The sequence below is a fragment of the Castor canadensis genome, chromosome 5 (assembly GCF_047511655.1).
Source record: "Castor canadensis chromosome 5, mCasCan1.hap1v2, whole genome shotgun sequence".
NCBI lineage: Eukaryota > Metazoa > Chordata > Mammalia > Rodentia > Castoridae > Castor > Castor canadensis.
In genome coordinates, this window is record NC_133390.1 from 155431678 (window position 1) to 155449685 (window position 18008).

Below are 18008 nucleotides of genomic sequence, written 5' to 3' on the forward strand. Positions count from 1 at the left end.
TTCAAACCCTGTACTGCCAAAAAGAAAAAAAACACCCCAAAACCAAACAGTTGTGAAGTGGATGAAATACTCTGAAGATGCTGTTTTTGTTAGCAAGTGTCCTGGGGCTGCTGACCTCTACAAAATATTATTACATGGAAGCCACGATGATTACATGTTTGTAATATTTCAGGTTGTATTGTTTCATTTTTGTTTTTGACTTAGGGTCTCGCTGTGTAGTTTAGGCTGGCCTCAACCTCATGATCCTCCTGACTGCTTCCTGGTACTGGGATTATAGATATGCCATGAGTTTTTTAATGTTGTCATGCCCTAGTTCCTTCAGGTAGTGATGGCTATTGTAGTCTTGGCAACTGCGGATGATTTGTTCATTCAAGTGATTTTGTTTTTTAAGATACATGCTATATATATAACAGGCATTGTTTTAAGGACTGGGGTTATATGATTGAACAAAGAAGATAAAATCGGTTGCCTATAACAAAGTTATATGTGGGGGAGGCTGGTGGGATAGGAAGTCAAAAGTAATGTGGAAATAAAATTAGTTAAGGAGTAGGGAATGGTGCGCAGGGTTTTTAAGGAAGGGTTTGTTGGAAAAGGGACATTTTAGAGAGCACTGGAAAGGTCTTGCCATGCAGTGTTAAGAAGAAACATATTCCACACAGAGGAAATAGTAAGTACAAAAGCCCTGGGGCAGGAACATGTGCCTGTCTGGACACAGGAAAAACAAACACAAACTCATTTTCTCCTGTATACGCACAACACAGATCATTTCCGAGACTCAAAATGTCTGGAAGTTTCTCCCTACTGGTAAGTCAGCCATCAACTCTACAGCAGACACCAACCGAGTGTCCTCTAATTTAATTCAGTTCTGATACATCTATCTGGAGATGGCGTCAGATCCCAAAACTACTACTTCCCTTGTTTTTCTGTTTTTGTTTTATTAATTTTTGAGCTGAGACAGCAGAAGAGATGATTCATTATACATGTCACATTCAGCCACAACTGAAAACAGAACTAGTCCAGAATGCCACGAGTTCAGGGCAGAATACCAACAGGGACTGTTAGGTTATGAGCAAGGTAGAACTCCCAGAACTGGTCTTAGTGGTTGGATGGTGATAGAAGTTCTAGACCCACTGAGAGACAAATTCTAGACAGCATGCAATCTAACAACTTATACCAGTATCCCAGCTTCTGTCATTCCTTGTTTCCGTTACTCTGGCCTCCAGGAGTACACAAACTAGTTTAGTCATACCTCTGCCTCATCTTCCTTCTTTTTTACTTCTGGTAATAAGACCAAAAGAGTTTTACATGCCAGTCACAAGCCCTAGGTGGGTTTACCTCTGCTTATGAGCCAGCTGGCTAAAACTTAAGTTCTCGCAGTACCTCCTCAGGTTCAGTTAGTTTGTGAGAGTGGCTAAGAATTCCAGGAAATACATTTACTGGTTTATTGAAAAAAATATTGGAAAGGCTACAGATGAAGAGGCATGGGAGGGTCACACAGTTTCCATGCTTCTCCAGGCCCACCACTCTGTAGGAACCTCCCTGTGCTTGGTTAGCTAGAAACTCTTCAAACCCTGCCTTTTGAGGTTTTATGGCAACTTCATTGCATAAGTGATTGAAGCATGGACAACAGGGTAGCAATGTGATTGAACACAAAGGATAGACTGAGAGTAGAAGGCTAGCAAGGCCTGTCTGTTCAGATTCTTCTTGCCTCTGTTCACATTCCTCCCAGATAAGGCACAGGACCCACCTGAATATGGTCAGCTCCAAAACAGACTTTAGTTTCCTTTATCCATCTTACGGAGGAGAACTCCCAGAGAAATTCAATTTCTATGGTATGCCTTGGGAAGAAAAAGGAATAGACAAAAGGAAGACAGAAAAAAATACTTGCTCTTTTTTTTTTTTTTTCCTTTCAGTTCTGGGCTAGGCAGGTGCTCTATCACTGACTAAGCCACACCCACAGCTCTCTTTTGGTTTTTCTTTTTTTTTAGAGAGGATTTCAACTATGTGACTCAGACTGGCCTCAAGCTTGTGATCCTCCTGCCTCTGCCTCCATAGTGCTTGGGTTACATAATGTACCACCACCCTCAGTTCCAGAAATTTTGCTTTCAGAAGCCTAAAGCACCTGAGCATTACTGTCTTTCACCTTTATTGTTCTGAAGCTGCTTCAGGAACCAAGGATAAAAGGCCAAATACTGGGGTAGAATGGTAGAATGCTTACCTAGCAAACACACGGCCCTGGGTTCAATTCCCAGCACAAAAATGAAAGGAAAAAAAGTCCAAGTACTTCAGAAGCTATGTCATTTATAAAATAACAGGGACTATTGAAATTATGGGCCAGAAATCATGGGTAAAAACTATATACAAATACATAAGTATATGCATATGAGTATATAATCATAATACTACAGCTTGACATGTTGGAATAGCAGCAGGGTGGAGCTGTGATAGAATAAAGGGAGAGAAGGAAAAGAGGTAAAGAGAGGCATACCCTTAATGGGCTATTCTCTGAAAATGGAAAGTTTTCGCAGGCTCTGAGTAGAGCATCGGCATATTCTCTTGCATTTTAAAAGTTCATTGCACTTGTATTAGAACAGCTCAAATTAAATAATGACAAGATCAGATGGCTGGCAAGAATGTGAAGAAACTCGTTATCTTATACATTGCTGGTGGGAATGTAAAATTTGTCATTTTGGGAAATGCCAAACTGTTTTGTCATTTCAAAGCTAAGTGTATAATTAATACATGCTCCAACTGTGTTATTCATCCTAGAGAAACAAAAGTGGGTCCACACAAAAACCTGTTAGCTGCATAAATACAGCTTACTTTGTAATAGCTTATGATTGGAAACAAAAGAAATGCCCTCCAGCGGGCAAGTGGTTAAGCAAGCTGTGGCTATATTACTATCACTGGTAGTATTTCTCAACTGTCATAGCAAAGAGCTGTTGTTTCATGCAACAACTTTGATTTTATGCTGAGTGAAAAGAAGACAATTTCATGAAGTTATATGGTAATGGCCCCGTTTGTTGTAATGATTAAGAATAGAGAGGTTCCCAGGGTTGAAATAACATACTACACATCTGTGTGGTAATGGAACAGTTTCTTATGGTGGAGGTGATACGTATAAAATTGCATAGAACCACAGACACATGCACTGCACGCATAAACAGAAGTGCATGTAAAACCGATGAAATTTGAAGTACTTTGTGAATTATTCCAATGTCAGCTTCCTAGTTTTGATGTACCGTTAGTATGTAAGGTATTGCTCTTGGGAAACACTGGATGAAGTGTATACAGAACCTCTGTACAACTTCATACGACTCTACAATTATTTAAATATTTTTTTTGTTGTTTTGTGGTACTGGAATTTGAACTCAGGACCTCATGCATGCTAGACAGGCACTCTACCATTTGTACCATTCTGCTGGCCCTTTTATGTGTTAAGAAGGGTCTAGTGCAGTAAATCAAACAAGAGGTAATGATGGAATGGACCAAGGCAGAGGGAGTGGAGGTGATGGTAGTGGTCAGAATATGGTATGGCCAGCAGGATTTGTCAACAACTTCAATGTGAAGTATGAAGGAAATAAGAATTCTGATTGAATCTTAAGTTTTGATCTGAATGGGAGAATGATTGAGATCACCTTTAACTAAGATGGGGGAGACTATGGAATTGATTTTGCTGGAAATAATTAGAGATTTAGTTTTAAAATGTAAACAAGTTACTTAGTGTCAGAAGACTCTGGCATTATTTCTCAGGGCCTACTGAAGTGTGTGCAAATCACGGCTGTTTTGCACAGTGGTCAAATTAAGGTTGCCTCTTATCCCTATTAGTTCTTTTTCCACTTTCAACACACATTTTGGTAATGGATGTGTTTGTATGGCTTTTCTGTGACTTCATTCACTAAGCCATATTTATTCTTTTTTTTTCCTCCTGTATTCCAGGCATTGGGTTGAATTTTGAGGATTACAAAGGTGAATAAAGCAGTCCTTACTCTAAAAGAGCATGCAGTTTATATTGAAAAAAATAAAGATAGAAAGCAAGTGTACAAATTTTAGGTTTCTATTAAAGAAATAACTTCTGAGGCTTGGGAATGAAGGCAGTGGTTCATTGGATGATCAGACAAGACTTCATTGAGGAAGATATCAACAAAAAATTGAGATGTTCAGCAGTTGGAGTACATGTTGAGTAGTGGGGAACATTTTAGTCAAATGAGCAGTTTAAGAAATTCACAGATTGTAGCTGTGTCCTAGCTACTTGGGAAACTGAGATTGGGAGGATTGCAGTTTGATGCCGGCCCGGGAAAGTACTTCATGAGACACATCTCCAAAATAACCAGAGTAAAATGGACTGGAGGTGAGACTCGAGCCTGCTTTAATATTGCCCTTCAGAAACTAGGTGTGGAGAAAGCGGTAGGTAAAGCTATAAGAATGATACATGTGGCATTTTTAATAAAGCACTCTAATGACCAAATGGGAGTAGCTTGGAGGACACTTACAGTTCATTCTCTTTTTCTTTTCCTTTCAGTTACGGCTAATAGATTGGGGTTTGGCTGAGTTTTACCATCCTGGCCAAGAATACAATGTTCGAGTTGCTTCCCGATACTTCAAAGGTCCTGAACTACTTGTAGATTATCAGGTGAGATGAGAAAGGCAAGGACAATTTCAGTCCTAAGTTTGTTTTGCACATAATTGGGAAAAACATGTCACTTTGTGCTTTGGAGTAAGCCATTTATTACCCATATTCGTAGTTTTTCTTAGCTGTTCCTTTTATGTGAAATGTAACAGATAAGTCACCTCAGTTCATCTCCCATAACTTACGTTGCTTGTGTTGTTATATCAGTAGAATATGAATAGCTCTGCATTTTCCTAAGTTAAGGAAAAACCACACCCAAGATAATTTTTCTAGTTAGAAACCTGCCCTAAAACTTCCATTTCTGGGATCTAAAAGAATATTGCCCAAAGCTAAAAAAACATTATGTATAAAAACATTCCTTACTTTATTTATTTTAAAACTGGATGAAAAAAAATGAAGAAAAGATAGAAAAATTAATGAAGACATTATTGATGTTTGACTTTGATTCAGTAGAGTGAATTTTTTGTTTTTAATCTAGTTTTTATTTTGAAGTGAGAAGCCTAGGGATTTATGTTTGATCACAATGAGTTTCTTTACTTTAACGCAGATGTACGATTATAGTTTGGATATGTGGAGCTTGGGTTGTATGCTGGCAAGTATGATCTTCCGGAAGGAGCCATTTTTCCACGGACATGACAATTATGACCAGGTGATACATGTTGTTCCCATTAAGGAACTTATCTATGTGATAGCCAGACCTACTCACTCGCTAAAATGCAGGTGCCTGAGCCGGGCTTGTCCAGAGGCAGGGGGGATTGTAATTTCTAGCCAGCGTAGGCTACATAGTGAGACCTTGTTTTAGAGAAAGAAATAAACTAGGTCTGGCAGGGTAGATCACCTGCCTACCAAGCATGAAGCCCTGAGTTCAAATTCCAGTACCTGCAAACAAAAAAAAAGGTACATAAATAAAGTACAGGTGTCTATCCCCTCTCCTGAAACTTACTCAGAATTTCTGAGTGTGGGTAACGATTCTCACCTGACTGCTTGTTCAGCCAGACTTACACTGATCATCACATTGGTATTTTGAGAGCTCCCTAGTTAAGCTTTTTGAAATCAGACTTCTTGTTCCCCAGTTTGTTTGGATTTCTTGTGTTATTATGAAATACAAAAATACTTTTTAAGACATGTACAAAGAATTATATTGAAGTGAACAAACATGTAACTGTCATCGAGATTAAAAATGAGTACATTATCATAGAATCTCCTAATATGAATTTTTTGTAGGGTTGAAAATATTTTTCCCTACATGCTGGTTTATCTGTATTTTTGTGGTCCTTTAATCTCTTTAAATGGATTAAGTTCATATATGTCAATATAAATGTAGATGATGTTTTTGGACTAATTCCACTTTCCTCTTCAATATCAGTGAACTATTTCATCCAAGAGAACTTGGAATGATTCTAGGATCTTATGGAATGTACTCTTGCCTTGTTGCCTTTGGACACAGTGGCCATTTTAAGCAAGTCACAGACTATCACCTGAAGTTAAGTTAGTAGCTTAGTGTCAGGTGCCATACAGGACTAAGAAATACAGAAAAAAAGAGTAGTCATTTATCTCAAATAGTTTGTAGACTATTTGTAAGGGAATCAAACATATAAGGCAATAAATTGTAGTCCTATCAGCGTAAAAGTGTAAGAGGTTACAAAAGGCAAGAGTGTTGAGTATTCTGAGTGTTTATGGGAAACTTCCCAAAAGAAGGGACATAATTTGGATTTTGGGAGGAAAAATAATGAGACAATTAGAGAAACATTTAAAGGGGGAAGAATCTGGGTTATAAAGCAATTTTGGTTTTCTGACATTTTCATATTGAGTTGATTTAGGGAATTTTATGTGAAAATGCACTCCTGCCATATACAGAAATTAGGAGGTAACACTCACACCTAAGGGCATTTTGATACCCTTCTGTTCATTTATGATCCATTGTTGATTTGATCATGTAATATGCTTGTGGTGTGGGTTTTTGTCTTTTCTTCAATACTAGTTGGTGAGGATAGCCAAGGTTTTGGGCACAGAAGATTTGTATGACTATATTGACAAGTACAACATTGAACTAGATCCACGTTTCAATGATATCTTGGGCAGGTAAGCCATAAAACAAAACCTGTGCCTCTATGGCTTTAGCACTTTGGGTGTGAACTGGGCTTTGGATCCTCAAAATAGTTATGTTTGGACTGAGGGCATGGCTCAAGTGGTAAGCACTGAGTTCAATTCCCAGTACTCAAAAAAAAAAAGAGAGAGTGAAAGCTGGGCACCTGGTGGCTTACGCCTATAATCCTAGCGTCTCAGGAGGATCAAAGTTCGAAGCCAACTGAGGGAAATAGTTCACGAGACCCTATCGAAAAAATCCCATCACAAAGAAGGGCTGATGGGGTGGCTCACAGTGTAGGCCCTATGTTCAAACCGCCGTACTGCAAAAACAAAAACAAAAAAAGGTGTGGGAGAGAGGAGAAAGAGTCAGATGGTCAGATGTCTGATCTGGTGCTTCAGAATATATCAGTGATCAGGCCCGTGATAAGAGCATTATGTGAGCTGGGTGCAGTGGCTCACACCTATAATCCCAGCTATATGGGAGATGGAAACAGGCTGTTTGAGGTCAGCCTTGGCAAAAAGTTAGTGAAACTATTTCAAAGAATAAGCTGTGTGTAGTGGCTCACAGCTGTAGTCCTAGCTGTGCAAGAGGCAGGTAGAAGAATCATGGTCTGATGCTGGTTCTGGGCAAAAAGCTTAAGACCCTATCTGAAAATTAACTAAAGCAAAAAGGGCTGGGAACACTTTCCTAGCAAGTGTAAGGCCCTAAATTCAAACCCCAGTACTGTTCCCCACCCTACTCCCCAAAAATGAAAGCATTGGTCATGAAAGCTCTTTGTATGGTTAATTTATGATAATTTTTTTTAAACATTGGATTGAGTGGCTCTTTGCCCAGTTTTACTTAGAGGGTTATGAGTATGAGAATTATAGTCAAAGGATTCTTATGAAATGCATGAAGTGTAGGTTCTAGAGGAAGGGTTACAGTGGAATAAATCAAATCAAAATCTCTCCAAGAGAAGGAAATAGACTGATGTGCAGATATCTGACTGGTGGTAGTACCTAGACACATTGCTAATATATTAGCCACTTAACACGAGGAGATGGACTTGACTGGTGCAAAGACTTCTGCTGGACAAGTGGCAAAGGTACATGAATTTGGCACGGGGGTGTGAGAGGTGCTGGTCAGCTCAGCCACTTGACCCTCCTTGCTGCACAGGATCATTCATATCCTAGAACAAACCTGGAATTCTCTTCTTAAAATTGGGAGGGGCAGGGGGTGCTGGTGACTCACTACTTCGTAGGCTAAGATCAGGAAGATCAAGATTTGAGACCAATCTGGGCAAAGAGTTCATGAGACCCCCATCTCCAAAATAACCAGAGCAAAGTGGACTGGAGGTGTGGCTGAAGTAGTAGAGTGCCTGCTTTGTGAGCCAGAAGCCCTGAGGTTAAACCCCAGTCCTACTAAACAAAAAGTTGGAGGGTTCAAGTTTCTCTTCTGCAGCATTGCCATAAGCTGCCAATTCATTTTTTTTCTGTGTGTCGCCCCATCGCAGAGTGATAGAAGACTACTCTCAAATTTTACCCCTTTGTCATCATCTAAGGTGGTAGCCACGAAAAAAATTATAAGAATAAAGTTTTGGGCTTTTTGTCACTGGCCCATTTCTCATTCCCCACTTTTGGCCTTGCAGACACTCTCGTAAGCGATGGGAACGCTTTGTCCACAGTGAAAACCAGCACCTTGTCAGCCCTGAGGCCTTGGATTTTCTGGACAAGCTGCTGCGATATGACCACCAGTCACGGCTCACTGCGAGAGAGGCCATGGAGCACCCCTATTTCTGTGAGTCCGTCTGCAGGCTCTCCCACCACTGCTCGGCAGATAATCATGAGGCAGGGGAGAATATATGCTGTGAAGAGAGTGCTGAAACTAGAGTCCTAGAGAGTAAAGTTGTCATCCATCTCCTGTAAGCTCACCAGGAAGTTAACTTCTCTCACACTGAGCCTCTGTTTCCTCAGGTGGGGACAGTGATAGCAATTGTCATGCAGAACAGTTGGGAGGATTCTGCTGTATAGATTTCTTACTATGTGGGTGTGGTTGAGTTAGAATTAACATTCCTGTGCTTCCTTTTTGTGGTACTGGAAGTTGACTCTTGTGCTTGTTGGTCAGGCACTCTACCATTTGAGCACTCCCACCCTTATAATAAACAGTCTTATGTGTATCCTGTCTCTGGTAATCATTCATTGGAGAGAGCCACTGAGGCAAATCTTAGTATTGTATAAATACCTTGTTGAAGGTTGTGAGTATAGCTAATTCTTCACTGTGGGTGAGATGCCACTTAGACCCACCCTGGCCTCACAGTAATGCTCACTTCAGTGTTGGATTGTTACTTGGGGAATGGCAGGAGGTTTTTAAAGGGAATGTTATTCTCTTGCCCAGTCTCCTATCCCTGAAGCAGATGGACAAGCTGCTTGGGATGGAGAGTAAGGTCTGAGATCATAACTAACCTATACAAATATAACTTTGGCCCTTTTAGCACCATGTTCTGACGAGCTGAGCTGAGAACCACTAAAACCAATTGATTCTGATAATAAATTACTGTCTTGACCAGGTTAGATTGTATTGTCTCCATTAAACCCCAACATGACTTGCTTTATTTTAAATTAGCTCTACTATGGCTTCTCTGAAACCTTTTGGTTTCAGAGATCATCTTCACCACAAATGGACAGGAAAGAGATTTCTGTTTTGTACTAATTGTGTAATTCATGGTAAAGGCAATTGCCTCTTTAAAGTTCCAGGAATAATATGGAATATAAAGAAAATGCAAAGATTGAAGGTAGCTACTCTTAAGAACACCTTCTCTCCTCTCAGATCAATTAGTTTAATCCTGTAAGCAAAACAGAACCTAAGCCAGGTGCCAGTGGCTCACACCAGCGCCTACTCAGGAGGCAGAGATCAGGAGGATCCTGGTTTGAAGCTAGCCTGGGCAAATAGTTCATAAGATCTTATCTCGAAAAAACTCATCACAGAAAGGGGCTGATGGAGTGGCTCAAGGTGTAGGCCTAGAGTTCAGAACCCAGTAGCGAAAAAAAAAAAAAACCAAACCAGAACCTAACCTTTGTCTCTTTTCTAGACACTGTTGTGAAGGACCAGGCTCGAATGGGTTCATCTAGCATGCCAGGGGGAAGTACACCTGTCAGCAGCGCCAATATGATGTCAGGTCAGTAAATTGGTAAATTCTCTTTACAAACACGGGGAAGTTAGTTACTATTCTTGGTTTGTCCTCTCTCTGTGCCCTGATTTCTTACGTGCCTTCTCTTCTCTGTAGGATGTCCTTAATGACATAGTAGCCTGTATGGCTTTTCCCATCAGGTTTTTAGGTGCATTTGACTCCTGGTAGACTTTAGTGACCCTGTCTTGAATAGGTTATCAGCGATACCTTCCAGGTCAGGATGACAGCATCCCAAAAGTTCCTTGCAGAGGAACTTTATGTTCCAATAAGCCACAACAAATAAAGAGATGCTTTCATTTCACAGTAGAGCAACAGTAGCTACATGGCTCTTACCAATAAGATCACAAAATTGAGGAGCAGAGGTGGGAATCATACACGGGCGTGAATGCGTGCAAGGACCTACATGTTGCCAGAGCATCTAGCGTGTTAGTAAAATGTGATAATTCATATATGAAAGTTTTTCATTCTTGTTGAGTCATTGCAATTTGCAGTGAGTTTTTGTAGGGTACACAGTTATTCAGAAGAATCCATGGGCCCATAACGTAAGAATTATACATGCAGACAGCCTCCAAGTGAGGGGTATACTTGTGATCACAAGGGTATTTACTGAGACATTCTCAAATAATTGCTGCCATTTTGTTGTTATTGATTGTTTATTTGTTGAGATGCTAGGGATTGAACACAGGGCATCATGCTAGACAAGCAGTCTATCACCAGCTGTACTTCCAGTGATCCTTCCTTGTTTAAAGACCTAACTGCCTTTTAGAAACTGTCCTCTTAGCTGGGTATGATGGCACAGTCTATGATCCCACCACTCAGGAGGCTGAGGCAGGAAGATTGTGAGGTCAAGACAGCATGGGCTACATAGTGAGACCCTGTCTCAAAACAAAAAATAACAACAAAAAATAGGTGCTCTTGAGTATCTTGCCTATGTGCCAAAGGGTGTATAACCAAGGTAGCTGGTAGCCTTTTTTATAATAGCAGGACATTGCAAACAGCTATCAGTAGGGCATCCATTCAGTGTAATTTGATGTGGCCAGAGGGAAGAATGAATAAATATTTCAAGTTCTGTCAGAGCTATAACTCCCAAGATAATATTGTTAATTGGGGCGGGGGGGGGGCAAGATGCTAACCCATGTTGATTAACAGGAGGTACAAGAATAGAAATAATCATGTTCTTGTGTATGCCTCTTACATGCATAGTCTCATAGATTTATATTCATCTATATGCATAAAATGTCTCTGGAAGGATACATTCCTAAACTGATCAACAGAATAGACGGTATTTTTCACAATAAATGCCTTTGAACCTTTTAACCAAATGAATATACAATAGTCCTCTATATCCACAGTTTTAAATACTCCTGGTCCAAAATAACATTTCTTGACTCTTTCCACAGAGTGATTAGGGGCCTCCCATGGATAAGAGGGGACTACTGTATTGCCTCTTTAAATATACAAAAAAAAATAGATATGCAAATATATAGATAAAGAAATTTTAGAAATTAAAGAACTGGCTGACTGAGGTTAAGGTAACAGGTAATTGATAAGTAGAGAGATGAAGAAACAAATTCTAAAACATGATCTTAGTTTTTCCCACTCAAAATTACTTTTAGTAGTTTTGACATGCTGTCAAGGCAGCAAGTGTGAGAGTGTGTGAGCATTGACTGAAGTTCTTTGCTGTTCAGTTTGCTAATGACGAACTAATAAAAATTGAAATGTTGAGCTCCTGGCCTCAGCCTTCTGAGTGCTAGGATTGCAGACAGGTGCAACTGCACTTATATCCTGTTCTTCATTGGGATTAAGAGCAATTTATTGATTTCATTGGTATTTGCAGTCAGGTTTCACATATATTTATCCCTGATAATGGTTTTCCCATAGAGGAGGGGGGTAGTCAGTTTCCTCAGTTGCTCTAGCAGCACTTCAAGTGCTCAATAGCTACATGTGGCTGGCTGTGGGCACCATGTTAGAAAGTAGAGTGCCGAGCCAAAGGTTCTGTTGGACTAGGATAGTTGCCAGTTATTGGCTGAGCATCTTAGACAAACTGCTATACTCTCCAAGCTTAGATCTCTTTACCTGTTTGATGAATTCATTAGAACTTGCTATTTTAACTTGAATTTGTAAGGATTAGACTTGAAGTATGTATAAAAATCTGTCCAAGAGAGGAACTTTTCAATAAAGAAAACACTTTCTTTCATTATGTTACTTTCAAGATAAGCCCTATGGAAAAACTGGTGACTAAGATCACCATAGCTGGTGCCTGGCTCACTATTGGCTGTTTTCTTTCAGGGATTTCTTCAGTGCCAACCCCTTCACCCCTTGGACCTCTGGCAGGCTCACCAGTGATTGCTGCTGCCAACCCCCTTGGGATGCCTGTTCCAGCTGCCGCTGGCGCTCAGCAGTAAAGGCCCCGTCTGTCTCCTGATGCCTGAGCAGAGGTGGGGAAGTCCACCCTCTCCTTGATGCAGCCTGCGCCTGGCGGGGAGGGGTGAAACACTTCAGAAGCACCGTGTCTGAACCGTTGCTTGTGGATTTATAGTAGTTCAGTCATAAAAAAAAAATTATAATAGGCTGATTTTCTTTTTTTTTTTTTTTTTTTTTCTTTTTTTTCCTTTTTTTAACTCGAACTTTTCATAACTCAGGGGATACCCTGAAAAAATACCTGCAGGTGGAATATTTCACGGACAGTTTTGTTTTCTCCCCTTCCAAATTCAGTTCCCCATCACTAAAGAACAAAGATGAATCAGCCTCAATCCCGGCTGCTGCATTTGGGTGGAGATTTCTTCCCAGTCCCACCATTGCTCCCTTATCATCTTACATTTTGGGGGCTTGTATGTCGTGCTCTTCTCCAGAGATTCTAAAATATGTAGCTTCTCAGGGGAGGTGGGAAGGAAGGAGGCAGGGAAGGTCCAGTTGATCCATAAGAGCAATGAACTGTTAAGTCATCTCACTTTACTCCAGAAGTGCTTCATTGGGGTTGGCCTGGTGACTAGTGTGTCTTGGTTACGTTGACATGTTGAAAATGTACCCAAAGCGCAGACAGATGCTAAAAAACTTCTGTTCAGTATGAATCATGTCTTATTGCCCTAACCCTAAATCCAGCTCATTTATACTTTTAGTTTTAGTTTAGTTCAAAATTGTGGTACCTCCCTCCCAGGCTCCCACTTTAGTCTTTCCTCTTTCATCTCCCAACATGCTGTGCTCCATAGCTACTAGGAGGGGGGAAGGCAAAATCTTTTTTGACTTGGCCATTTTAAAGTCAATTCATTACTGAGCATAATTTATTGCTTTTTACAAAAGAAACATTGTTTATATAGGTTTCATGCTAGCAACTCTAAGAGCTAATGGGAGATGTGGCCACACTGGGTTTCATTTTAAGCTTTCTACCTTTTCCTCCTGCCTTCTCCTTCCCTCACATGCCATCCAGTGAGAAGACCTGCTCCTCAGTCTTGTAAATGAATCTGAGAGACAGGAGCAGAGTCACTATCTCCAGTGAAATGGAAATGGTAGACCTGTAATTGTGGGAAAGTATCAACTCTCTTGTTACAGCCCTGCCACCCCTTGCTGTGTGTATATATATAATACTTTGTCCTTCATATGTGAAAGATCCAGTGATGGAATTCTTTGGTGTAAATAAACGTTTGGTTTTATTTATCAAGGTTAGATTTAAGTTCCCTGTGTAAAGGTCTCGCTGGGTGGGTGTCTCACATTCAAATCTGAAGGGCCTGCAGCCCTGTACCGTGGAGGCTTCCCAAGGCCCCCATTTTTATACACCCCTTATTTAACCCATGGTACCGGGCAGGGCAGAGAGGCCTTAAAAAAGTACCACAAGCCAAAGCGTCTCTGGGGATTAAGGATCCTTTGCCATAAAACTCATTTTGTGTCTCAGCAGTGCAGGGATTGGGGAATGGAAAAGATTGCCAGTTTTGTGTGTTTGTGTGTATGTATAAAGTGGACTTTCCACTGTAATCCAACCACCTAAGTTTATCAGGTGCTTCACTGAGGAAGCCTAGTTTTTTAAGCACAATAGCAAAACCATCAGCTCTGTATTTTTCTCCTGTTATTTCATTACAGTAGCTGCTTGTGGGGACTAGGAAAAAATTCTTCCAACATATTTTAAGGCCTAATATCTTAGTTCCCCATTCTCCTACCTTTATAGATTCACAAACCTTTCTCACCTGGGCATCATAGGCAAACATAATTGTTTGGGGAGTTGAATTTAATGAACTTATCTAACTTTATAACCCTTCTTGGCTTTAGTAATTTTATGAAGGTGGTGTCTTTAGAGGATGTAATGGTAAATTCAACAGGAAGCTCACACCTCCTTTTATAACACTTAGGGAGAGCTGAAGGGATATTATTCTGATTATGGCTGGGTGATTTTCTTCCTTGTGGCCACTTACAGTGACTATTTATTGTACTTGACCCTTTTACGCCCTAGGATGCTGTGGGGGTTACCATGTTGAATTGTGCAGAAGCTAAAAGCACCAGATGTGCCAGAGATGCAGTTTGTGATTAGGTTTGCACTGGATTGTGATTTGAACAGGATATTGTGACTGATGATTTTTTTTTTTTTTTGAGGTAGGGAGGAGGGTTGTAAATCAATACTCCACACCCCACTTTTCTAACTTGGAAATCTAGGTGTGTAGCTGAGGCTGAGGTGGAGAGCTGCAGACAGCTGGACCTCCTCACACCTCTCAGACCTGGTAAGAGCTGAAGTTGAATGCAGAGGACTCTTAAGTGCCACCCAAGAGCCTTTCAAAATAAGTTTTTAAAAATGCTACTTACAGAGTCACTGCAAAAGCATGGAGAGAGTTTAAATATGACCCAATTGGTGGGTGGGCTGGGGGGCCAGGGTTTACAGAGTAACAACTTCTATGTTGTTGTAAATTACCTCATCTGTATTCCTTGTATTGGGACACTATTTCTCAGCACTACCTGTGTCTGCATTGCTTAGATGGCAGGAGATTGATGCCAATATAAAACAGCTATGTTGGCAGTTACTCTGAAGGTTTTTAAAGTATTTTTAAACTTTGTCTGAAGTGCCCCCCCCTTGAGTTTAAAGTCAGAAGTCCCTCACCCCTGATTTATTGGTTGTAATTGTATTGTAATTGGTATAACTAAAACATAACTGTGCTGGGAAGAAGTTGTGCCATGAAGGTCTATAATTTTTTTTAAATAAAAACATTTAAATAAATGAAATGTCCCTGCAGCCTGAGCAATATGCTTCTCCAACCGACACCGTGTATGATAGATGGCTTAATTTTCATGTGATTTGAACTTAATATTGGATTGCTTGAGATGTTCGGTGGGATGGATGAAGACAGATTGAAGAGCTCTAAAGTTAGGACTTCTGATGTGGAGCTGCATTGAGGGAGCACGATGTTGCTGAACAAAACTCATTTTACTCCTGCCGTTTTCATACACAAGGTCACTAGGCAAATCACTTACTTATTAAATGGGGTTGCTGATTCGTTGTGATTAAAGCAAGTGTCCGGCACCTGGTAGGCCTGATAAACCTAATTCCTTTGACCCTCTGATATGGAAGATTAGTCCTTGGTCATGTCTTCGCCAGTAATTCACAGTACAATCTATGGCGGAGGCCCTCCCTCCTCCGGACCTCTGTGTTTTAAAGCAGGGGGAGACTGAGTGAGATGTCTTCTGAGGTGTTTCTCAGCCCTGATACTGATTTTAGGAAGTTTGAGTGGTGCTTGAATAAAGCTGGAGACAGCTTGTTTTACAGAACAGACCCAGTATCCAGTAGATGGCACTATAAGTCCTGTGGAATGCTAACCTTGAAGCTAGCCTGGACCGAGGACACGCTGGTGAGCTGTGGGAACATAGTTGACAATTTAAATATAAGCCATCAGAAGGACTGGGAAAAGTTGAAACAGACTGACTTCTCAACACCAAATGAGTAAAATCCATAAAAATAGACTTGAATTGCTTCATTTAACCATAGTTTTTTTTTTCTTCTTCTTCTTCTTTAATTGAAACCAGAGAAAATTCTGGTATTTCAAATTTCTTATTTCCCTTAAGTGTTGACTGTGTAGTACTTTGTGGCACCTTCATATTGGAGTTGAGATTATTGGGGGCTGAGAAGTAAGGTTATTATACATCATATGATATATTGAAATGCCCATTAATTTATATGAATCGTAATCTGTAAGGTGCTTACTTCTATTTTATACATGAGACAGGAGGATTAAATTGTTTCAGGTGTGACTGTCAGAGACACAAGTATATTTTATAAAGACTCGTTGCAGTCCTGAGGTAATAGACAAAACTGGGATTGGTTGACAGATTTAGGGACTTTAATTTCCTCTGATTCTTGAAATTTCATCTTCGTTTTACCTGTTGTGAATGAACTGACTGTTTAAACAAATCCTGAAAGCAATATAGTTTGTCCACCACTGCCTAATCCATTTCCACCGGCAGATTCTCTTCCAGGTTAGGATGAGGTTTGAAGGGTTGGTTATTAGTCACCAGTCCTTGCCTACTTTGCCGCTAGTGATTTTCTCTCCCTGTTACTTCAGCTTTAGGCTATACGTGTGCTAGAAACCAAGGCTGTCTTCCCAGGGCCACTTCTTGATTACGAAAAAGGTTGACCCAAAGGCTTTAAAGTTATTTTCAGTTCCCTCCTCAGAAAAATGGCTCTAAAAAACTGGATCCTAACTTATGCTTCACCAAGGTTATTGACCTCTCCCTACTTTCCCACTGTCATCACTACCCTTACCCTTTTTCCTCAAAACACTTAACTTTCATTGTATTATGTTATTTGTGTAATTGTCTGTCTCCCCACTTGCATGTAGGCCATTATCCCCGAGTACTGAAGAACTGAAGATACTGAATGGAATAGTGCAATGCTTAATAAATGAGTCCACTCCCATCTATACAAACACATACATACACACACACAGTGAGTAAATGGAAGTATTATTTCATAAAGAACTTTACCCTTGCCCGGTCTAGTGGCTCATGCTTGTAATTTTAGCTACTTGGGAAGCTGAGATCAGGAGGATCAAGGTTCAAGGCCAGATCCTGCAAATAGTTCTGGATTGGAGATTCCATCTCCAAAATAACCAGAGCAAAGTGTACTGGGGGTGTGGCTCCCCAGCAGAGCATTTTCAAGTGTAAAGCCCTGAGTTCAAACTCTAGTCCCACCAAAGAAAAAAACCGAGCCTTCCCCTTAAGTTTGTAACTGTAATTATATGCTGCAGGCTGGGCAGATTCATATGATAAAATGGGGAGGGGGTTGCTTTGTTGGTTTTGGATGTACTGAATTGAACTTAGGACCTTGCATTTGCTAGCAGACACTACCATTTGAGGCAAATCCCCTGCCCATCGTGTTTTTTTGGTTTTTTTTTTTTTTTTTTTTTTTTGCCTTGGCAGGCCTCTGACCATGATCCTCCTATTTTGTCTCCTAGGTAGCTGGGATTACAGAAGTGAGCCACAATGCCCAGCAAGAACATGTTCATTTAATGAGCCCTTTGTGAAATTATATATGCTAGCCAATTATCCTGACCAATTTAGTGATTTAAATGCTAGAATCTTTGCTTTCTACCACTTGCATGTGATAATACGAAATTCAGAATCTTCTCCCAGTGAGACAAGATCTATAAAACGTGTCACAAGATACTCTGGAGTCCCTGGTTTATAGACAAGTGCTGGGCTACTTGTCTGGTTCTGGAGTTCATCTTATGTAGACAAGTATTGAAGACTTTATAGCCTTCCTTTGATTAACCATTTCAGAGAAATAACCTAGTGGAATTGCAGATGCCCCAACTTCTGGTTTTATGATTTTTCAGTCAGTTACCTAGCCTCTCTGAGTGCTCACAAGTGATTTAAATTATTATAAAACACTGTAGGTATAGCAAATTGTAAGGAAAGCTATAAGACGTTCGTAAAACTACCACCCAAGGTAAATTTCTATTACCAGTATAAATGGAGCCCCCAGAGGTGCTAATATTTTCTTCATCTGAGAACTTGGGGTAAAAAATTCCTGTTTTACACATTAGCTGTTCAGATTAGATGATAAATGTATGGAAAATGCCAAGTTGGATCAAATGTCAATTTGTACTTTGAATTCTGTAAAATAAAAGGATGCTACATCCATAGGGATT

The 18008-nt window shown here is 40.3% G+C and overlaps 1 protein-coding gene and 1 long non-coding RNA gene across 3 annotated transcripts in view; both read left to right on the forward strand.

The window, feature by feature from the left end:
- Csnk2a1 (casein kinase 2 alpha 1) overlaps positions 1–13543 on the forward strand; it is a 56818-nt gene extending 43275 nt beyond the window's left edge. For both annotated transcript variants that reach the window (XM_020164650.2, XM_020164651.2), the window contains exons 8-13: positions 4523–4633; positions 5178–5279; positions 6612–6712; positions 8347–8495; positions 9787–9873; positions 12175–13543. In XM_020164650.2, the coding sequence (XP_020020239.1) occupies positions 4523–4633; positions 5178–5279; positions 6612–6712; positions 8347–8495; positions 9787–9873; positions 12175–12290 (666 nt within the window). In that variant the 3' untranslated portion in view covers positions 12291–13543. The remainder of the gene's footprint in view (positions 1–4522; positions 4634–5177; positions 5280–6611; positions 6713–8346; positions 8496–9786; positions 9874–12174) is intronic.
- A 674-nt stretch (positions 13544–14217) lies between these two features.
- On the forward strand, positions 14218–18002 carry LOC141423391 (uncharacterized). The gene is made up of 2 exons (XR_012448211.1): positions 14218–16804; positions 17313–18002. It is a non-coding gene; the product is annotated as an uncharacterized lncRNA (long non-coding RNA).
- Positions 18003–18008: the final 6 nt, after the last annotated feature.